Source organism: Prionailurus bengalensis, chromosome B4, assembly GCF_016509475.1.
Source record: "Prionailurus bengalensis isolate Pbe53 chromosome B4, Fcat_Pben_1.1_paternal_pri, whole genome shotgun sequence".
In the NCBI taxonomy this organism is placed as follows: domain Eukaryota; kingdom Metazoa; phylum Chordata; class Mammalia; order Carnivora; family Felidae; genus Prionailurus; species Prionailurus bengalensis.
This window is the reverse complement of record NC_057358.1, coordinates 40,544,230-40,567,887: the sequence shown is the minus strand read 5'-3', so window position 1 is coordinate 40,567,887 and position 23,658 is coordinate 40,544,230. Positions and strand designations below refer to the sequence as shown.

Here is a 23,658-nt window from a genome sequence, read left to right as displayed (position 1 = left end):
CTTGAGCTCTACTCTCTGGGTTCAAATCCTGGCTCTGTGACCCAAGTATTTGGACGGTTTTGGGTAAGTGGCTAACTTTTTATGTGTGTCAATTTGCTTTAGCTGTAAAAAAAAAACAAAGATATTAATAATAATATCTACCTCATAGGATTGTTGTATTTAATGAATTAGTATCTGAAAAGTGCTTAGAAGAACATCTAACACATATAAAAGCCGGGTTTGTCAAGTATTGCTGATTCTCTTAATGGTCTTGAACCCTAGGAAAGCCACGTGCAGGGATATAGGCTGAACTTTGTCAGCCACCTTATCACTGAATGGACATCCACTATGTGTTCAGACGTGGGCACTTTACAAAGTAATGAGAAGAGGGGAAAAAACAGCAAGAACTAGAAGATTTAGTGGCTTCTGGAAGAAGTTTATACCACGATTGTAGAGAGTGAAATTCATTCTGTAGATTAAACAAAACATGCACACACACACACGCGCGCGTGCGCCTACACAAAACTCCTTACAGGTTATAAGGGAACAAAACAACCATATAACAGAAGGCTTGAAAATAGAGAAAAGAAGGGAACATGTCTCCCAGACTTACCTCATTTCAGCCCAATGTTTACTAGCATTTTGGTGCCATTTCTTCTTAGACCCTTTTTGTTATGTATATGATTTTTAAAATAAAGTTGTGATCACATACACACATTTGTTGCTGTTTTCCAGTTAGCATTAGATGAATAAATATTTCCAAGTTGTCATATAATATCCAAAACTAAGAGCTGCATAATAAATGACCCCCTCTAATAAATGTACTGTAGTTCGTTTGCTGATTTTCCAGTGAAACACATTGGAGACTCACTTTCTGATTCTTCCCCTATTTTGGTAATCTAATATATATTATCTCCATGCATATAATCCTTTCCATATTTGCTAATGATTTCCTCAAGGTAGATTCCCACAGATGTGATTACTAGATCTAAGTTAAGGCCATTGTATAGTTCTTGATTTATTTATTTATTTTATGTATTGCTTTCTAAAAGGATTAGACCAATTCACCGAGCCACAGGCAGTGTACAAAATACTCTTCCAGTGAATACAAATTATTTAGTAGCCTGAAGTAATGTGATATGAAGGAATTATCAGTGCACAGTAAGTTTGAGATGCTCAGCCCCCTGTGGCCACCTCATTCCACTTTGTTGATTTGAATATTCCAGACTTCTCCTCCTTCAAAAGTTAGCTTTTCATGGTGCTTTCCCTGTGAAGTCTCCCTAGATCAAGCCCCATTCCTCCTGAGAGGAATCATTAATTATTTGCCTTTCTGTCCCATTACATATAGGTACACACACTGATGGTGTATCTTCCAGAATTATGATAATACTGGTCACATATCTGTTCTGCAGACCCAGACTATTAGATTCTAAAGAACAGTGTGTAGGAATCATGGCTTATTCATCTTCATGGCCTCCATGACCCAGCACATTTCCTGGCATATAACAGACACTCAGTGTGTCTGATAAACAAATATGAGTAAATGAATGAATGATTTCTTAATTAGTGAGGGAAGTTTTCTTAACAGAGGTAAGCTTTTAACAACTTCAAGTGGCAAATGAAGGATCATTTTCAAAACGGGGCTTGGTTGATTGTGGGTGGGTCAAGGATGTTTTGAAGAGATTTCCAGCCGTAGGTAGGAGGTCGGGCTTGATTCCTGAGGTCCCTTCTGGTTCTGACAGTCTACATATTAATGATAAGAGTAAGGGAGAGCATTCCAAGGAAAAGGACTCGCAAGTTCAAAGAGTCTCCTGGCCACGAATAAGTATTGACATAGCAAATGGTGGTTTTGGGGTAGATAGGGCTTAGATAAAGACCTGGTATGTTAATTTGTCTGAAGATGAGACAAATTTGCGTTTCACATCAGGCTGTAGGGAGCAGTTGTAAAATCTTAGCCAATGCTGTGACTCTGTTTCCTTTGAGGAGATAGGCAGCAAGTGTGGAAGGGAGGTAGTAAGAAAGACTAAGGAAGGAAGAAGAAACACAGGCTCACTCATTCACTCATTCATTCATTACTTCATTCATCAGATATGTATTAAACATATAAAGGGAGGAATAAGTTTGGAAACCAGGACAGAGCCTTCAACAGTTCAGGATGATATTGATTCAGTCAACAATGCAGTTGATACTGATTCAGGCTTCTCTAGAGGAGGAAGCACGAATCACACATGGGTTTTCCAAGCTGGGTTCCACAGAAACTCACTCCCAGCATTCTTTAGGCCATTTTGCCAAGCTGTCAGACACTTCAAAGATGTGATTATTTTATTTCATAGTTTATATAGGTGCAAGAGCTATGTTTCTGACTTAGAGTCCTTTTATTCCTTTTGTCTCTGGAATATACTCTTGACCCTTGTGAAGAGAATATTTGTTCCCATGTACAATCAAAGACTGGACTGCAGACTAAACTTTACCAAACATTACGCCATTTAGCAACATAGGCTAAGTGAGGGTAGGGGTGGGCTCTGGAGTCAAACCACCAGGCTTCCAGTCCCAGGCCTGCTATGGCTAGTTACATGACTCTGGGCTGATGTATAAAGTCAGCCAGGCTCAGTTTCCCCATCTGGAAAGTAGATTTGATGATAATAGCACCTACCTTACAAGATGGTTCTGAGAAGTAGGTAATGAATATAAAACATAGTTAAAAAACAGTGCTTGGTCCACTTAGGCTGTCTATGGATATGAGCTGCCACTGTTCTTGTCAAGAGTCCAATTTCTTTCCCTTTAATCTAGGAATTGACTAAAAACAATTTAAAGCCCTCAATGTAGTGAGCCCTCAATGTATTGACCCATTAGTATAGGGTTGGGCAGAAATGTTGAAAGACTGTGGGTACCAGACTCCAAGGCAAATCTAAAAATCACACTCAGAAGTCTGAGAGGTAAACACTCCAAGATGTTTGTCTTTTCAGAGAATCTAAGCCCTTAGGGTTCTCCTTGTCAAGTCTGGCATCGCAAATGGGCTCCTTTTGTCATCTGTTTATCTAAAACCCGCAAACTTTTGTTCCTCCAGTCTTCTAAAAAATAATCACTATTGTCTTCCTGACTCAGGAATTTAATTATCCCCCTAGAGCCTTCCTTCAGCTTCTTAAATAGGCCTATCCCCTAGGCCTTTAATGTGGGTGACAAGATGAATTTTTTCTGTCATTCACATAGTTGTTAGAGGAAACCTCATTTTTCTTGGTCATGAGTTTACATCCTGTCAAACTTTAGTATAAAGGGAGGTGCATTGAGCTTGGATATTTACTTACTCATTCATTTGGAGTGAAGGCCAGGTCATGACTTTGGAGGGCCAAGGGCTGTCCACCAAGACTTGTAAGAGTCATCCAGCAGGTGGAAATGCATGGGGTAGGTCCCAAAGATTGCAGCAACCTCCTGAAATTGCAGACTTGAACTTCTGGGTTCAGAAGGAGCATCACTGCATTGGCACAGACCTTGTCTTCTTCTCCAAGATTCCTGTCTGGCTTTGCATCAACGCCTGCTGAGGAGAGGATCAGTGTGATCCAGGGCCTTTTATATTCATGGCTCCTTCCCTCACTGGCTTTGCCTCTACTAAGAATTTTGCATCCCCACTCAAGCCCTTGCCCTTCCTCCTTTTTCTTCTTCTTCCACTTCTTTTTTTATTATTGACTGTGTTCCCTATGCTGTACTTTTCATCTCCTTGACTTACTTATTTTATAATGGCAAGTACTCACCTCCTTTGCATGACTCCAAATGCATCCTAACTTGTCCCCTGCCTCCTTTTTCCCTCTTTCCCATTTCCTTTTTAAAATGGCTTTGCTAAGGTACAGTCCAGAGCATGTTCTCTTTTGTATGTCAAATCCTTCAACGTGATAGAGTTCCCTTAAGTGAAAGTTCCAGTGTCCTGCACGTATAGCTTGTAAGAGCATCCTCGCGCTCCTCGTGCTGGCTCTGCGCATGCGCACCTGCTTATCTGCCACCACCAGGGCTGGGTTTGCCTGTGCTAGTTCACCTGCCTGCAGCAAGTTCTTGCTGAGTTGCTCAAGCTCTAACCTGTCTCTTGGAAGCAGTTTCTTCCATCAATGGCTCCTCTCTTCTCCTACACCTGCTTTGGTAGAGGAAAAAATGTGAGTTTGTGGGGGCAGGGGCCCCCTTATCCCTCCCTAGTCTCACCACTTGGCACAATTCCTGGAATGTAGTAAGTAAGACCTCAATAAAATGTGTCTTGAATGAATGGCACTTTAGCTCCCTTCCTTCAGTGACAGAGAAATAGAGGCCCCACTTCTTTCTATCCCACGATATTTGGGCTGGCCTCCCTTTTCACTGTGGACATATTTATATATATTTTTTTATATGCAGCAATTTTCATCTCCCAAGACCAAAGTGAACCACGTTTATTATCAGGGCTTCCCTTAAAGAAAAGTCACTTCTGGCTTTAATTTGTTCCTTTGCCTTCAGGGATCAAGTCATTAGCCAAAATGGACAGAGTGGAATGCTCTCCCTCAGACTTGGATTTAAGCTCAACTCAGATTTCGCGTCTTCCCTCTTCGGTGCCCCCTCCTCGGCCGTCCCTGGGAGCATTGCTGCTCCAGGACCTGTGCCAGGCACTGGGGGCACAGAGGCAGTAAGTGGGCCCCGGGCCCCCCAGGACCTCAGGGTCTAGTGGCAGAGTGACAGGGGCAGAAGGTTACATGAAAGGGCCTTGTTGTCACACACACACACACACACACACACACACACACACAATGCAGCTGACTGTGCTTTCTTCAGAGAGGCTAGCCCTTTCAAGCTTCCATTTGATGGAGCCGAGGTGTATTACAGAGAATTGTCCATTCTCTTCTTTGTTCTGGCTCGTAATTGCCAACTGACCAAACTTCCTTGGGTTTGGAACCCATGTACTGAGGCAGAACAAACTCTGGCCTAGAAACAAGAGACTCATCTCCCACCCACTACCTCAGGCTTGTTTTGAGACAACAGACAGGCCAGGAGGAGAATCTATCCCAGAGGAGACATTTCTCAGCTCTTTTGTCCAGAGACTCAGCTCCTGTGTGACCATTTCCTGCCTTCCCAACCACACGTATGGTTCCCCCTCCCTCCAGGCCCCTAGCTGAGAAATCTCAACATCGCTGCTCATTCACTCTTCTGTCTCCACACACCTCCCATCCAGGCTCCCATCTTTCCTCTGGGATATCTCTGGAGGCTGCTTCTTCTGCTCAGCCTCTTAATCTCCTACACCTAGTAGTTTTTTCCTGCCACACCCTCAACACAGCCCCTTGCAACCACCGCCATCTCTCCACTGCCCTGTTTCTTCTTACGAAGGTTAGCATTGGTCTTGCCATCCATTGTTCTAAAACTTCCAGGGTTCCCATATCTTTCCCAAGGCGCTCGTGGGACATTGTTTCAGTGTATTTAACCCTAGGGCCTCTTACATATTCTTGGGTCCAGCCAAAATGGACCCCAACAGACAATTTATCACTCATAGCCTTCATTTCACTCCTTCTTCCCTGCCCTGGAATCCCCTTTGCCTTCTTAACTCTGCTGTCACCTCCTTCCCAAAACAGCTTCCCTCCCATCCACCTCCCTTCCTGCTCCTCTTTCCCCTCCCCTCCTCTCCCATTCCTCAGGATTTTAGCTGTCCCTACTCCCACCCCAGGATTTCAGACAAGCTGCCTCCTAAGACAGTAATGCCTCTGATACTTCTTGGTAACTGATTTCCTAGGTGGTAGGTTCCTGGAGCCACAGGGCCTTGCACACAGCATGGGCACTGAAAACACACCAAAAAACCCTGTAAAGGAGTGACTGAACAGGAGGGTATCACTTATCTGGCTCTGCCTTTCTCTTATCTAGGCTGAAACAACTTACTTCTAGCAATGCTGCTGTCAGTTCTCACGTATTAATGGGCTGATAATCCATTGAGTGGATTACCAAGAATTGGGGTTTTTCCCTATTTCTCTTTTTCTGCCCTCCTCCTCCCTTCCTGTCTCCCCTCCCCCTCCTCCCCTTTGCTTTAGCCTTCTCCCCTCCCCCAGCCCAGGCCTATTATGTACTCCTTTCCAGTGAGTAAGCCAAGGAAATAAGAGAAGGCGTAATATGAACCCTTCCATGCTGCTTATAGGTAGCAGCCCTGGGAAACCTTGCCTAGAGAGAAGACCCAAGTCCACAAATGTCAAAACCTTGTTGGAGGCGATAGTTTCTGCCATCTCTGTGGATAATTAAGCTTTGGTGGTGGTGATCATATCACTGCTTCTGATTTCTCTGCACCTTTGTCTTCAGAATGAAGCCTGCTTTTCTCTTCAGATGATCACTGTAGGACAGAGCAAGCAATCTCTCTCCTTCCCAACTTCCCAGGGTGTCCGGTGAGAAGTGGATGTGAATCCAGTTCTGCCTTTAAGTGCACGTGTGACCTTGAGCACCTCCTATCATCTCTCTGAACCTCACTTTCCTCCTTCACATTAGAGGGAATTAGACCAGATGGTGAGTTTTTCCTTGCAGAGACCTGACCCACTGGTCTGCAGTCACAACCAAATGTGTAATATATCACAACTTAGGTGCTCCTACTGATAATATAGTTTAAAAATATAAGGTAAAGCAGAGGCAACATCACCCTCACTTTCTCACATTTCTAGATTATTTTTGAATGAGAGAGCAAAGAAAGTTTCAGCATGCACAAAACCTGGCCACCCCAATGGAAGTGAATGGTGCACGTAATCATTTTCACTGAGTGTCTTGACAAGAATAAAGAGTTTCAAACCGCTGGACCAGGTAACCTCCAGGGTCTCTTCCAGTGCTGGCATCCCAGTTCACATATCCATCTTAGACAGTGTACCTTGAAGCCAAGAGGCCCAGGGAGTGATGCAAGTTGCCTCAGGTTGCCCCACAGACCCGTTAGTGGGACTGAAAGCCAGAGCCCCTTCCTGGATCATTGTGTAAGAGACTTTCATGAGGACTTATGGGAACTTGGGCTTTAGCGGAGGGATAGGGGTAGGGTGAGGTATCCTTCTTCCTTCCCAATGGGCTAGACCTCCTAATTCCAGAAAGGCCCTTGTCTTGGGCTTTGAACAAAAATGAGAGCAGTGAAACCAAAGCTGCCCACTCCCTCTGGTGTGCCTGACATGGTGATCCCTTGCCCCGCTCTCAGCTGTCAGCTTCCTTCCCCGTGATCCCCAGGACCACCCATGCAGACAGGAAGTGCGCTGAGCCCACTCTGAGCCTGTCAGTTGTAATGGTGAGGCACGTCATCAGTTGAGGGAGGCAGCAGAGAGAGATGTATTATATTTACATTTTTCTAAATTGAACTGGAACCGGGGCCCAGCAGGCATGGGGGAGGGGCCATGAGGTGAAGGGGAAGCTGGGAGTTGGGGGGTGGCATGGGGGGGTTGCTGAGAGTCAGCCTGTGGAGGGGGCACTGGCGGTAGGGAGCTACCTCTGGGCGGCACTGGTGGTGGGGATGGGCCAGCCCCAGACAAAGAGAAACCTGAGAGTGAGGGATTAAGCTGGAGAAACCTGTGAGGGGAACAGCAAGCTTTCGAGGGAATCTCCAATATCAAACCCTTTTCCTGAAGAGCTTACTAAAAAGGACTTCAAGAGTAGTCGCCCACCCCCATCTCTGAGGGGAGGAAAGAATGCTGGCCCAGGAGCAGGCTGTGACATTAATCATCACTGTCCCCAACCCCAAAATGGGGCTTCAAAGCTTTTTGGCCACAGGCCCCTCACAGCCCCATTGTGGAGTTTTCCTCAGGGCCAATGGGAGGAAATTCCTGAGTTGCTTTAAGGCTGCAGGCAACGTTAGTTCTCTGTTACTTGCCATAGTTCCACTTGTGTAAAGTAACTTTGGCATAAGAACGTGGGCCCAAATTTAATTCAGTTCCCAAAGAATCTCTCGATCAAGTTTATTGCCAGTTTATCAGATAAATAAGTGATACAATTGAAGACCAGTGGCCTATGTTCATATTCATGAAACTGTGAAGGGAGCTTCTTGAGGTCAGGATTTGTGTTTTATTCATTCATAGCACCTAACCACTGGGCCTGGCATACAGTAGGTGCTCAATGAATGTTTGAAAAGGAAAGAAGAGGAATATAGAATGAAAGAGGTGATTCTGTAGTGTGGACCTTGAAGATAGAGTGACAATTGGACTCCACAGACATCATCGTTCATCAGAGCTCTCCAGCCCCTCTGGCTGTGTTGATTTAGCTGGCACAATCTACCCCTGACTTCCCCCAACCAGGGGCCAAGAATCCTTATTTTCAAGTGCTTATGATTAGGGAATGGTATCCTCCCAAAGGCAGGCTTCCTAAGGCCATACAAATTGGTAGACTTGTTTAATCATCTGGGTACTTCAGGCAAAATATTCTATGTAATAGTCAGCTACAGCTATGATAAAGCTTTGTAACAAATGGCCCGAAGTCTCAGTGACTTGCAACTGAGACAGAGAATAATGAGCAATGGAAAGAGCTAGCTCCATACCTCCCTGAGTATCCTCCCCTGGAAATGACCAGGTAAAGGTAGCCCCTTACTAAAGAAAGAGTAGAGAGCTTCCAATAGAGTAGTGACTTCGGTGACACCCAGGATCCCTTCCATATTCTGATATTCTTTGGTCATGGATAATAGAGACCACACTGGGTAATTTCCAAGTTTCTAACGGGCTGGATATATAAAACTAGTCCCAGGGGTGCCTTAGCTGTGAGTGATGAAATATTCCAGAGTATCTGTACAAGCATCAGCACTGAAGCTCGATCATTTTGTCACAGAACTCCAAGATTGTGTGCTACGAGGCAATGGCTCAGAGAATCAGGAAATTCCTTTCCCTGAACCATCCTGTTTATACAAACTGAGTCATCTCACTGGATAATCAGGCACCTGCCATCTTCTCCAAATGGCATTTAAACACAGTTCAGGCAGTATCCAGGGTCTCATTCCAGTGTTTCTGGGAAGTAGGGTGAGTCACAGTTCATGTCTCTCTCCCTCTCTCTCTCTCTCTCTCTCTCTCTGTTTGAAGTGTACATTGCTTGTCACTTTCTGTACTAGGAGTCCCTCTCTCCATACATACTTAAGAGAAAAGACAAGAGTATATTTGGATATGATACCCCTAAGTGTACTACAGAAGGCTTCTGGTGAACAGAAGATGCCCAGTCAGTGCTTATGAAATGAGTGAATGAATGAATGGAAGGCAGTCTTTAAGGTTAAAACTTATGGAGAACACCATCACTTTATCATTTCTCTTCTTTCTGGAACACCCAGGAAGCTCAGAGTGAACTCTGTTGCTCAGCTGTGGCCCCATAATAGGTCCTTAGAGTTTGCATATTTGTTTCTCTCTCCTTTCTCTGTCACTTCCTTTTTTCTAAAATTCCATAAACCTCACTGTGTGTTCCTTTTGTTGACTTTTTTACAACCCTTTGGGAAGATGAAAGGGGAAAAGAAATAAAGGAAAAACGTTCTTAATCATTTGTTGCTTGGGAACTTCTTTCCAATCATGCCTAGTTTCATTGCCCTTCTGCCTCACTGACTGTGTTACCATGGCCCAAATAGGTATATGGGAGGATTGACGGATGGATGGATGAATGGATGAGAGGAAGAAATGAGTAACTGGCCTTCACATTCCCGTTTTGCAGATGGATAAAGTAAACAAGCATGAGTAAGCCAGGTCATTCATTTGTTCACAATAAACATTTATTGGAAATTCACCAGGCTGTTCTTTGAAAATCAGAAATAAATCAGTAGATCTCACCAACTCAGTTCTCTCTTGTTTTAAGATGCTGAACTAGGTCCACTGATGTCAGTTTTTTGAGGGGGCACAAATTCAGGCCAGACAGGAGTAATGACACGGACAACAGCAGGGACAGCTCTAGTGCACCAGTCATACAAGACATGTGAGTGAAGGTGCTTTGGAGAGTGAAAATATCAGCACAGATGCTGGTTCATTGTCTGACAAGAATATTAGAAATCGGATTGGAGAAGATCCAATAAAAGAAACCTAAGAGATGTGGGAGTGGACACAGGGCCTAATATTTACATTTTTGTGTGAGGAAAGGATATCAAATTATGTTGGCATCAGAAACTATCTTTGTTTCCCATCTTCATCAATTGCTAGGTATGTGGCCCTGGGAAAATTATTTCATCTGAGACTCAGTTTTCTTACTCGAAAAATGGAAATAATAATAATACTTGACACTATTATTTTATGAACCAGAGAGCATGGTGCCTACACATGGTAGATGTTTAAGAAATGTTGGTTGAAGCTCCATGAAGTCTGAGCGCTTGGAGTTTTGCTTAAAAGATATGGAAGGGGAACAATGGGCAGATTTTTTCCAGAAGACCATAGTGTCCAGGCTTTTAAGCCCCCTGTGGCTGAGAGTCACATTCTCCTGCCCTTTTCTGTGGTCGTCAGCACACTTCATCTCTGAAGGCTCCCTTGACCCTAGCCTCTGCTCCCAAGGAGGGAAGAGAGCTGCTAATGGACTGGTCTGCATCATACTATCACCCAGAGTTCTGCTGTTATAGCTAGACTCTGAATTGTTGAAGAGCAGGACTCTCAAAAGTCACTGGATCTTCTTTCCCCATCTGAGGAAACTAGTATTTCAGAATTTGTGTGGGGGTGAGGGCAAAGTGGGTATTGGGTCTCCCTTAATCACAAAGAAAAGAAAATATGCCTTGCTGATCTGTCCCAATGTTGCATTGATTTGTATGCAGTAAACTCTTAATATTTAATCTGTTGCTTCAAACCTATTCCTTCCTGTTATGACTTCCAGAGTTTCTGAATTGAGCCTGATCCATTGTATAAACCCCAAGTGACTCCATACATACTGCAAAGGAATTCCACTGACTGTCTTTATTTCCTAAGTAGTTCATTTGTAAACTTGGATCTGTGGATTTTCTTTTTCTAAAACAATTTTTTAATGTTTATTTATTTTTGAGAGAGAGAGAGAGAGACAGTGTGAGTGGGGAAGGAGCAAAGAGAGAGAGGGAGACACAGAATCCAAGTAGGTTCCAGCCTCTGAGCTGTCAGCACAGAGCCCGATGTGGGGCTTGAACTCACCAACCATGAGATCATGACCTGTGCTGAAGTTGGACGCTTAACTGACTGAGCCACCCAGACGCCCCGGATCTGTGGATTTTCAGGATAGATCTTAACTACCAACCGTATAGCCAACCTTCAAATGCCTCTTTTACTTTGTTCTTCAAGTCAAGCCCAGTGGTTGTGAATCTGTGAAGCCTTCATGGATCTGCTGGTGAATGTGAGTTATTCCTGCCCTGGTGCTCTATTAATGCTGCCATTAGAGTTCAACTCTGTGACACCAGCAGCGTTTGTTTTCATGGCCAGCTTCTCCACTGCATACTGTGAGCTCTTGGAAGGATGACATAGTAATCTGTTCATCTTTGTTTCCTAGCAACAAACATGGTGCCCAATGTATAGAATGTGCTCAATAAGTGATTGCTGGATGGGTGAATGAATGGTGAATGATGGGCATTGAGAACCTTCTTATATTCTTTCAGGGCTTTTAACTGTTTTCCTAAGCAGTACAGGCCCAGGCTGAGGAACCAGCTCACGCCCTTCTCAGCATCTCTTTCTATTTAATCATCAACCAACATTTGCAATTCTTTTTTACAACAGATACTTTCAGTGCTGAGCACAGTTGGCTTCCCTTGCCCTCAGGAGGAGGGCATCACTGGGTTGCAGCCTTGAAATAGGGGCTGATGAAATCAACAGTGATGATGTACCCTTACTATGTTTTCACATAAGCGCTTATGTTAATGGGCTGTTTGTAGTTTTTAGTAACTGCTTCCTGAGTGAGAAGACAAGCTCACATCAGTGTGTCCCTCGATAATTTCCTTGCATTGCTTCTTGTTAGTGGTTCATAAAAGGGAAAATTCTCAAGCCCCCAGGTTTTAATCCCCTTAAGCAGACTGTGTTGCTTTTACTAAGCTATCAAGAGTTGAGGGGGAAAATGCTATAATTATTTTCATTAGATTTAGACTCTCCTAACTGACTGGTTTTACACCACTTTCCTCAAAGTCCCCTGTGCAAGTTTATAGCACTAAAAACTGCTGTGTGGAGGTGTTAGCATTTGTGCCCCATCTCACCTCACCATCACTAAGTGCAGTGACTTCCATTCCCACAGTTTAGAAGCTGCCTCTTTTTGTATCTGTTTTATGTTTACAGCTGGTAAAAAAGGGAAGTTTGTATTTATGAAATAAATAATCTCTGAACATCTGTTGTGGGATAGGCACCACACAAAATTGTGGGGACTCAGAAACGAATCAGATATGGCCATGGTCTCAAGGGGTTTCCCATCTAGGGAGCAAGTTAGACAGAAATATAGAACAAGACTTTATGGAGTGAGGAGGTGGGTGAGGAGGTAGGACTGGGGTGTAGGAGAGTCTCCATAGAGAAGGTTAGATGTGAGTTGGATCTGAAATGTAGATGGTGATTCATTCAGCAGACAAGAAGAGAAGGATAATTACAGAGAGTAGCAGGATGTACGAAGGCTCAGAGACATGGAAAACATGGTGAGTTTGAAGAAGTACAAATGGTTTTGAAATGGTTGGAAAGCAGACAAAGTTGGACTTCAAGCATACCAGCTAAGTGTTAACGCTGAGCACAGAGCATGTGTGAGGAGATGTGTCTGTAAAAATAAATTAGGGTTAGATCACAAAGAGTTTTGAATGCCATGACAAGGATCTGTGTATGTGTGTGTTTGTGTGTGTGTGTACACATGTGCACATGTGTAAGGGGAGGGTGGATATTTTCACTGAAGAATTTTAAATAAATGAGTAAAAACTATGTTCCATCAAGAGCTTTTCCACCAATCCTGGCCAATCTATTCTACCTAATGTACTATTTTTCTTCTTTAAGCACATTGTCCTGGAATGTCCTTGCTGGAAGCCATCTTGTTTAATTTAATACACTCCTCCTTGTTATTTTAACCTAAGCCCAGGTAACCAAGGCCAAGATTTTAATTGTCTCCAGTACTAGGTAGTATAGGGCTGGTGGTTATTTTAAAAGGTCCTAGAGACTGAGATGAGAAAACTGATGGAGTTTGGGCCTCGGAATGTTTCCAATCTTTCTGCTTCCAGCTCAGCATTTCTGGAGCACTTAACAGGCTTTGTAAAGATTTAGTTGAAAATCAACTTATGGATTCCTCCATAATTGGCTTGGCCAGGTTTAATCTGTTGTTGGTCAAGCCAAGCTGGCTTCTATTATGTAGTGCACTGAGGGTTCCTGGCGTTGTTCTTCTCCCAGTGGAGGCTGGCTGTTTTTAGAAGCAAATCTTGGTGAAGGCCGGTATCATCGTGTCCTCTGAAGTGAACCCAGAAGGACGCCCATCTGATACAGCAGTTAGGCCTTTGACTAAAAAGAAAGTCTTGGATTTGGAAGGCTATAGTTTGATATATTTTTTTCTCCCCGAGATAAACCAAAGCTTCCTATTTGTTTCTGCCTCTTTGGGTTGATTCCTAGATATGTGTAGTATGCCCCATCCAAGCAGGCAGCACCTGCAGAAATGGAGCATCTACAGAGAGTGGCTCCTCTCAGCCTAAGTACCCCAGGTAACACTGGAAGGGGGACAGATCCACTGGCCTGTGCTGAGCCCAACCCCTTGAGGCTATCCAGTGCCGGACACACAGGCTTACATGGCAAGGAGAAAGACAAGAACCATATCATGGACTTGAGGTAATTCATGGGCACTGATAGCACTGAGCTGCCACTGGCAGTCCTTTGTGCCAACAGAAGAGAAATCAAAGGGAGCCTGTGTGTCTGGAGAGCTTATGAAGGTAAGAAAGCAAACTGTCAGGGCAACCCCTGGGAGAGGTCTCATATCTGCCTCTGGAGATGACGTGAAGGAAAGGAGAGTAAGTAGAGAGTCCTATTTTCCTATAGCCAGAAGACACTGGATGTGTAGTGCCGCTGCTAGGAGTATGGTGAGGGCAGGCTGTCTACATTTATAGTCACTCAGAAGTAACCTGCCCCTTCCTTTTCCTGTCAGTCTCCTTGCCTGACCCTTGTTGGGGCTTTGGAGAGTTTACACAGTTCTGTGAGAGGAAGTCACTTACAAGACGAAGAACATTTGCCCTGTAGAACTGAGCTCATTAGAATCAAGAAGACCAATTTAGAAGTCCATAAATAAAGACAGGTTCATATATATACACTTAAATACAGACATGCATTTTACAGGTTTTAGAAAACTAGTCTAACATCTGTTTTGCTTTCCTTGTTAATTCCACTCTCTCTGCCCCCACCCCCAACTCTAAAGTGAATTCCTCAGCAAAGCCTGATTTAAAAGATGCCATAGACCCTGCATTTTGAACTGGCTCCCAGAGCTTGTTTTTGAAGATTTCTCTTTCCCTCCCCACCACCCCAACCCCTTTGGCCAGCCAGCTTGGCAGTCATCCTTCCATGGGCCCAACCTTAACAAATCCGAGCTTTCTGGTGCATCTTGCCACCAACTGGCACCTGCCGGTCTCCCAGGGCCAGCTGAGAATCCACTGGGCATCAAGGGCCATGGCAGTGACAGACTTGTATCAGCAAGAGCAATAAACCACAACTGTGGGTCCGATCAAGCTGCCAAATCAAAAGCAGTTGTGCTGGGTGAAGTTCCACGCATGTTCTCTTTCTCGAAACTTCGACCGAGTTTAGGCATATCCCTCTGTGAACATTTATTTTTTTCTTTTTTTATTATTTTTTTAGTTTGGATCCTGTTTTTCATTCTTTATTTGGATATTCTAGAATCTTGAAGCTTGTCTGAGAGAATGAGAACCACAGCATCGTTACAAATCAGACCTGAAAGGAATTTAAACCAGTCTGTTTGGAATTTATCAATGGAGATATTGAAGTCCATTGAAACAGAGTAAATTGCCCAGAGACATACGGCTAGTGAGAAACATATCCAGGGCTAGAGGTTAGGCCTCCTGACTCTCAGTTAGTGCTTAAATTTGTGTCTGTTTGGGGCACCTGGGTGGCTCAGTTGGTTAAGCGTCCTACTTAAGCTCAGGTCATGATCTCAAGTTCGTGGGTTCAAGCCCTGTTCCATGATCTGTGCTGACAGCTCAGAGTCTGGAGCCTGCTTCAGATTCTGTTTCCCTCTCTCTCTTTCTGCTCCTTGCCTGCTTGTGTTCTCTCTCTCTCAAAAATAAATAAATAAACATTTTTTTTAAAAAAGTTTGTGTCTGTTTAACATGTAAGTGTGCAATATACATGGCAGCCATCTGTAAGTATTGATATTTATTCCAACAAGAGTAAAAATATATGTAACAGGTAATATTACTGAACAATTATTAGGTGCCAGACATTGTTCTAAGTGCTTTATTTGTACAGTATCATTTACCTTTGTGACAACCTAGGTGGGTATTATCATCCTCAATTTATAGTTGAAGTTACTAAGACACAGAAAAGTAAATAACTTGCCCTTGGTATGTACAGGTGTCCTATTAGACTGGTTTTCCTGGGGCTCAGGACTGTGGGTGCTGAGCCCCTAGGGTTGGACGGAGCCCTTGCCTTTCTAGTGGGAAAGGAAGACATGTGAGTAGATCAATCACAACAGTACATGATGATGGCCGTAACAGAGGCAGGCACAAAGGTGGTGGTGCGAGGATAGAGCAGGAGGAGCAGGCTTCTCCAAAGAGATGGTATTTGAACTGTCTCGAGGGTGCATGGACATTGCTAGCTGGTGAACGAGTGCTTGTCCACAAGTGTATAGGAGCACCTGACAGGATCAGAGAGGATCCGGAGGGGCAGAAGCTCAGTGCCAGAAGCCACAGGCATGATGGCTGGGGGGAGATGTTGAGAGACAGGGCTGGAGGGTGGTCGGGAGCAGATTATAAGGTATCTGCATCCCAACATGAGTAATTTGGCCTATACCCAGTGAACACAAGGGAGCCAGCAGACATTTTCAGGAGGAGGTAAGTGACAGGATCAGACTGCTGGAGGTTCTGGGAAGACTGGTGACAAGGGAAGCAGTTAGGAGGCTCTTGAAATTGTCCAGGTGGAAGGGATGAGGAGCTGGGCTCCACATGGCCATCTGATTGGCACAAGCTGCTTCCTTTCCTTTGCTCACACTGCTTCCATGGCTTGGGATGCTCTCTTTAATCCAGGCGCACCTTTCAGGACTAAGCTTAGGTGTTTGATATGGAGGCTCTCTTGGCACGCATAAAATCTTGCAGCACATCTTTGTGTACATTTCTCTCTTCTGCTTTAACACCCAGCTCCCTGAAAGTAGGACCAGACCTTCGCCTCCTTAAATACTTGGCAAGGTGCCTGACCCTCAGTGAGCTCTCAATAAATGTGTGATGAATGAATAAACTTTCTAAATAAAGGCAGGGACTATGGGTATAGAAAGAAGAGTCCAAATTTGGGAGGTGATTTTTTTTATGTTACATCAGGGGATGGCAAATTATGTCCCATGGGCCAAATCCAGCTCAGTTTACGTACTGCCTTTGTAAATAAAGTTTTATTGGAAGCCCATTTGTCTACGTTTTGTCTCTAGCTGTTTTCACTCTACAATGGCAGAGTTAAGTCATTGTGACAAGACTATGTGGCCTGCAAATACAAAAATATTTACTCTCTGGACCCTTGCTGAGAAAGGTGGTCAACCTGTGAGTTAGAGGACCAGGATTAGTGACTGGACATAGAGTGATGGAAAGGAGAGATTCCTTTTCTCATGTCTTCTCACTGTGCCTAATGCAGAGCTTTGCTCCTGGGTGACAGCCTTGGCTGGTGGGCCTGCAGATACTGAGAGAGAAACACCCATTACTGTGGGCAGGAGAAAAAGGGAGCCTGGGAGATCAAGGTGGGAAAGAGGCCCCATAAGAAAAAGCCAAGGGGCCATAGCTGCAAGGCAAAGTTTATCTAGCTCTTACTTCTTCCCAGCGATGCTTCTCCTCCTCTTCTCTCTCGTAGTCATCCAGTTTGGCTTTGTCACCCTCTTTGTGGCCTCCTTCCCTCTGGCACCTGTGTTTGCCCTCCTCAACAATGTCATTGAAGTGCGGCTTGATGCAAAGAAGTTTGTGACTGAGCTGAGACGGCCTGATGCCGTGAGAACCAAAGATATTGGTATGTCCCCTGCTTAGAGACCATGGCAGGCCCTCTGCCTCTGTCTGTCCCCTCAGTCTCCCTGCCATGACCTGCCACCACCATCACACCACATCTGGAATCAAGAGGGCTGGGGGAAGCCCTTGGAGGTCCTCATTCTCATATCTTCAGGCTCTGGGAGACCTTTATCCACCCCTACTTGTCCCCCTGCTTTCCAGACGGTGGAGGGGAACACCTAAGGCTTTGTAGCAAGCCCATTTCTGGGGGACCTGGCAAACCTCCACTGGTAATGTGCCTGTGGAGCATCACCCTGAGCTGCAGCCTTATTGTCACCGGGCCAAGGGTGGGAATGAGCCAGATGCCCTTCTTTCTGTCTTACAGGGATTTGGTTTGACATTCTCTCCGGGATCGGCAAGTTCTCTGTTATCAGCAACGTAAGTGTTAAATTCGTGACACCCTAGCCCTGTGGGAAGGGCTTTCCACAGGAGCTGAGGTCTTCAGAGCAGGATACCAGCCCTCGTTACCTCCCAGCCTTTTCCTTCTGGAGCTTTGTTAAAGGCAGCCCCCTGGTTAGTAGTGCATACGTGGTGCCATTGGCCAGAGCCGCGCTACTATATCGTTAATTTCACAGAGAGAAAGGAAGGTAATTAATTACCCACCAGAGTGCATACCGTGACCTTAAGAGTCAAAATCTGATCTTTCCTCGGAGCCAAGAATAATGAGGAAAGAATTCCGCATATCTATCCATCTCTTTCCTTTCTTTTTCTCCTCCTGAGCTAAACAATACCTGGAGCATTGCCCGGGCGGCGGTTCCTAATTACGGTTCCTCCAAGCTGTCAATGCGAAGTCCTAATTATTCCCATGGACTCTGGCACCGCGTAGGTTAAGATAGGACATGCAAGAAGAGGGGTCCTACCTGTTGTGACCTCTTTAACTGCCTTGCCAGACATGTCCACATTTCAGAGGAAATCCTGATGGGCCCAAGCCAATAGCAACTTTTGCTTCTGCCTTTTGTATGGATGGTGGCTAGGCAGGGCCTCCTGTCCTACCTCCCAAGAAAAGACCCCCAGCTTGGCACCTCCCAAGAAAGCCACCACCCATTTTCCCCTGGGAGAGAAACATTGATTCTGTGACTTGGTTGCCTATTAAGAACACATTAAAGGCCTGGAGAGGCAGGAGGAAAGGCAGAGAGAATCAGCTCACTGCACTGTGAATGTTCAACGTAGGAAGCGCACATCTTGTGGCTGAGAAATGAGGTGCAATTTGAAAACAGATCAGTAGCTCCTTTGGGGTTGTGTCTACTGGAAAAGAGGCCCTGCGTTCTAGGTACTTTCTATCATATGACAGCATGACAAGAAATCTTACTTCCCTGGGTTTCTGTCTTCTTTACCTATCTGTAAACATGAGAGAGCATAAGATTACCCACCAAATAGGATCATTCTGGAAATTAAATGGGAAGATGAAAGGACATGTAGCAAGTGCTCAGTAAGTTGTAGCTGTGGTGATTGTAAGCACATTACTCATTCTCAAATATGGTATGGCCATCCACACTCATATATACATTTAGAAAACAACGCCTAAACTACATTTTTAAAAGGGCTTTAATTGTTAGTGCAGGATACAGTATAAACACCTGCCAAAAAGATTTAAGGTTTTCTTTGCAGAAAGTACCTCCACATTCAAACATGCAATCACTCACTTGGTGTTTGGTTTGCTCCGTAGACATTTATAGAACACTTAAATATGCCAGATAGTATGTTAGGTACATGTGGTTCGATTGGGCAAGACCCGCTGCTTTCTTTGGTTGAAAGAACAACTTCCGTTACATGCTGTGCTGAAAAGTGTCAAGAGACAATGGTCAAATTGGGGGAACTGTGGACCCATATCCTTGGTATTCCTGGTTTTCTGGTGTCACTCAGAGGCAGATGTACATGGCCATTCAGTGTCCTTGCACATTGCACTTAAGTGACACTCTAATCAACGTCAGTAATTTTCTCAGAATATCTTCTACTCTGCTTTGACTTGGCTAACACCAGTGTCAATTCAGACCAGAGGTGGCTCATTCTCTCCAGAACCAAATGATCGACACTGGCTTAGCACCCTTTGCATCAGGGATTGTAATTCACCCTCCTGACAGCCACTGTCTGTGGATTCCCGTACACATAGCAAAGATGGAAAAGCCACGGGAGCTCAGAGATAAGGACTTCTATATCAGCCAGAGCAGTGCCTCTGGATGGGGAGCCCAAGGGGCAGCAGTCTGTCACCCAGAAGGACCCTGTCCCACCTGATAGCATCCATCCTGACCACTCCTCAAGTGCGTGTGCTCTGTCCTACAGGCTTTTGTCATTGCCATCACCTCTGACTTCATCCCCCGTCTCGTGTACCAGTATGCCTATAGTCACAACGGGACCCTGCACGGCTTTGTCAACCACACCCTCTCCTTTTTCAACGTCAGCCAGCTGAAGGAGGGAACGCAACCAGAAAACTCACAGTTTGACCAGGAAGTTCAGTTCTGCAGGTAAAGAACTCGGGAGGAGGAGGGCAGCAGATGACCAGATGTGGTAGATCCAACTAATTATCTGGAAGATCTAGATTGATATCACTCTCCTCTCCATCTTTCCCCTGCCCTGAACCTTCCGAATAACTATAAATCAATTTCAGTGCATCAATAAATGTTTATTGAGTGCCTTTTGCTAGACACTATGGAGCAAAGAAGTATATAGGGTTGTCCTTACCATGAAGAGGTTTATGGGCTGGTTGGAAGAAATAAACAGAGTGGATAAGACATATCAGGCTATTCAGGGATTATATCTAGTGTGGAACATGAGCACTGTGGGTGTTCAGAAGAGAGAAAGATCGGTGGGGGCTAGAATGGGAAGGGTAGGCTTCCTGGAGGGCCTGAGGAGTCTTAAGACAGAAAGAGTATGCTAGGTGGGGAGTCGGCATGGGCTATGTCATGGGGTGGGGATGAATTTGGGGTGTTAGATGAACACTTAGGGGCTAGGTGATGTAATTAGCAAGGAGAGTGTTTAGAAGGTCACAGTAAGGAATAATATAGGAAATACAATATATCAAAACTCCTAGGATAGTATAAGCCAAAGCATTGTTGAATTTGAATAGGTAGATGAAGTAGGTAATGGGAAGTCTTGAAATACTGCAGGCATTGTAACATGATGTAATAGGAAGTTACCTTTTTAGAGCCAGGAATGATAGATAAAGTGTATGCGTAGGAGAATTAATCTAGTCTCAGAGAGAAGGATGGACTAGAATTGGGATAACTCCAGGAGGGTGGCTGAGTTGCTGCCGTCACCAGCCATGAACCTTGGTGAACATAGACCAGAGTGGTAGAAGGGGAAGTGAGAAGATGAGCTGTTTACTAGAATACCTGACAGCATTGGTGACAAGGGACAGAAGAGGGAGCCCAAGGCAAAGATACCTCCCAAGATTGGGCTGAAGTCAGAGGACCGGGCATGGTGGGTCCATTGACAGGGATGGGGAAGATGCTAAGAAAATCCAATTTTATGGTAAATATGATGAATTTTATTCCAATCACACCAATTAAAATAATGGTAGGGAGAATGATGTATCCCGGGTAGACGGGCTACTTGGTGCTCGGTGGTGGGAGCTCGAGTAGAGGATAGGCTCTGAGAGGTGAGGTGGGAAGAAAAAACAGAAGCCAGACCGTGAAGAATGTGGTGGGCATATGGAGGTATGTGGACTTCATCTTAGGGCAGTGGGGAGCCACAGGGAGCAGGGATGAGATCCTACTTCTCATTAGTGTTCTCTCTGGCTGCAGTGTGAAGAGCAGTGGGTTACATGTGCAATAAAGAGATGCTCTACTCTACGGTGTAAGCAGGTGTCCAGAGAGTGGCGTCAGCATATTATCTAGATACAGCATATCACATAGGTGTACTTTAGGGCTACCTTTCCTAGATGGGTAATAATTGTTGATGGAAATCTCTGCCTCGGTATGCTCTACTCACTGCATGCTATGTGAACTTGTCTGGCCCAGGAGTTTGGGAGTGGTGGCTTAACCTGCTGATGTCTTTGTAAGCCAGGAGTCGTCAGTGGCTGTACAAAATAGAAATGAAGGAGAGTTTGGGGGGGGGGGACGGGATGGGGAGGAAGAGAGGGAGGGAGAGAGGATGAGAGACAAGGAGAGAAGAAGAGAGAGATTGTGAGAAACAGAGACAGCTCTAGAGCTAGCCCCAAAGCCAATGTTTAAAACTGCTTCCATGGTGGGAAATGAAAAGTTTGCCCTGGTTTTCTGGCAAATAGTGTTGGGAACTCTATGACCCTTCTTATTCTTAGCTTTCAGTGACCTCTGGAGATAAATGTGGTCAAATAAAACTGAGGTCTCGGGCTCCAGCCCAGCCTCGCCAGGGATAGAGGTATCTTAAAAATAGCAATAAAAGTTAGGACAAGTCTCCAGCTGCCCATTTGAGATGCATTCCCAGCATTTTTGGAGCAACATTTTCTTCAGGCCTCTAGCTGCTCCAGCAGGGGGCTGCTCCAGAAACAGTCCGGCGACGTCAGGCAGCAGGCATGATTAGTGGCTATCGACGGGGTTGAAGGGCTACCATGTCCTGTACAGTGGGTGGTGGCTCAGGCTTCTGGCTCCACTGGAAGGGAGCAGAGGGTCAGTATGGGAGAGAGCCTGGCTGGGGATCTGGGTCCGGGAGAGCTTGGGGAGCCTACTTGGGCATGGCCAACCCAATGGGTCTGCTTAGAGGTACTGAACATCCAGAAACAGCATCCTTGGTGGCCCCTGCTAGGTTTCTTTGCAGGGCCCGAGTTCTTTCATATTCCAAAGTCATGTGAAAAGTCTTTGAAGAGGCAAGTTCTCTTCAGTACATGGCTGCCTCTCATCTGTTCCTTGCTGAAACCAGAGGGAGACTCAGCTTTTCCGGGTGTTGCCTTTCCTGATCTTTATCAACCACTGGATTAACGTGGTTCTCATTAGTTCCTAATTGCCTGTACTGTTTTCCCTTGTCAAAGGCCAGTTTCGGAAGGCAGTTTGAAGTAGCTCAGATGGTATGAAAATATTGTATGTAATTGTGTTTAGCATTAATATGACATTAATTTCCATCGGGACTATTAAAACAATTAACATACCGTGGTTGGAGTTGAGAGATGTATTTACTAATTGATTCATAGTGTAACTAAAACCTCATTTTTGGAAAAAGCCATTCCTAAGTGTTGATGTCTAACTCCTCTGTCTGTTACTTCGGTATGTCCTCTTCCTGCCCACGGTGATTTTGTATTACGATGAATTGTGGCAGGTGTCATGGTCACTGGTCACTCCTGCAAGTGAGGATGGTGGGGGGACATCTGAGCCAGGAGTCTCTCTTCCTTCTCCACATCTCAGTTTCCCCATCTATAAAAATGGGAACTTGGAATTAATAATCTCCAAAGATTCCTTTCTGTTTCTAAAAAATTAGTATTTCATGATACACGTAATATATTAATCTGTTCTATAGAGTCTATAAAAACTCCAAACATTACAAGCAACCTCTCTAACTCTGTCCTACCTCCACCCTAACCTCTGCCCAGTCCTGGGCACTTTTCCAACAGTAATCTCAGTCACACCTTTGTGTGAGTCTTTCTCAGACATTTCTCCATGCATCATCATCAAGTGAACTCATAGAACCTTTAGGGTGTTTCATGGCTTTGTTTTATAATAGTGAAATACATTTTGAATTCATGGGAACCTTCTTTCTTTAGGTAGTGTATAAATACAACTCAATGTGATTTTTCATAGTGTTAGAACAATCTCGATATAATCTTAAAGTAATTTAAAGCTAAGATATAATGATTTTTGTACCAGTTTCACTTACTGTATGTGAGTCTGTCTCAGTTAACACTATAATTTAGGTCCTGAAAGCTTAGTATAAAAGTGCACGGAACAGAATATCACCGTTAATTATATTCTTTTGAAATTATGAACTTTTTTGCTATCATAGAAGTAATTCTGTATACATAGGTATATACACAAAAGGAAAAGACTTTCTCCTTAGCCCCCACCCCAGTCATTGTCAGGAAACCATCCTGTTTATTCCCTATGGAAGCCTCCAGAAATCACATTCACATGCATTGTCTTACTTAATTTTCACTGTGCTTTCCTTTAACATTTAATGTACGCACACACGTGTTCATTTATTTGTGGCTGGTGGGAGAGAGCTGGAGCACTTCTCTGTACTCAGCACATTTCACTAGCCCCACTTAACAGATCAGAATGCTGAGGTTCAGAGGTAGGAAATATGTTTCATGGGGTCTTACAGTTAGTAAGTGACAGAGCCACTCCCAGGGCGCACTAGCTCATTAGACACTCTAGTTGTTTGTAATTACAAACGTTTCATTATTATGAGACTCCAGGGAACTCTCAAAATCAATGTTAAGGCTCAGAATAAGGAGAGCCTTGGAGGGGTGAGGGTGAGAAAGGAATGGCTCCTAAAATCATACTTCCGAGCTTAAGTCCCAGCCAGCAGGTGCAGGAGGTGACCCACTATGGAGGTCACCCAGTGCTTGGCCACTCACAGGGACTTTGGGAGACGTACTCCCTCAACCGGGGTGAAGTATCTGGTTTGGGAAGGCCTTTGAGCTGATGGGAACAGAGCAGAAGTTCTACTTCCCACAGGCCTGA

At 44.7% G+C, this 23,658-nt stretch overlaps 1 protein-coding gene across 4 annotated transcripts in view; it reads left to right on the top strand.

Moving 5' to 3' along the window:
• Positions 1 to 23,658, top strand: part of ANO2 (anoctamin 2) — a 339,542-nt gene that overhangs the window by 309,361 nt on the left and 6,523 nt on the right. For all 4 annotated transcript variants that reach the window (XM_043564318.1, XM_043564316.1, XM_043564317.1 and 1 more), the window contains 3 exons: positions 16,884 to 17,036; positions 17,397 to 17,449; positions 19,352 to 19,533. In XM_043564318.1, the coding sequence (XP_043420253.1) occupies positions 16,884 to 17,036; positions 17,397 to 17,449; positions 19,352 to 19,533 (388 nt within the window). The remainder of the gene's footprint in view (positions 1 to 16,883; positions 17,037 to 17,396; positions 17,450 to 19,351; positions 19,534 to 23,658) is intronic.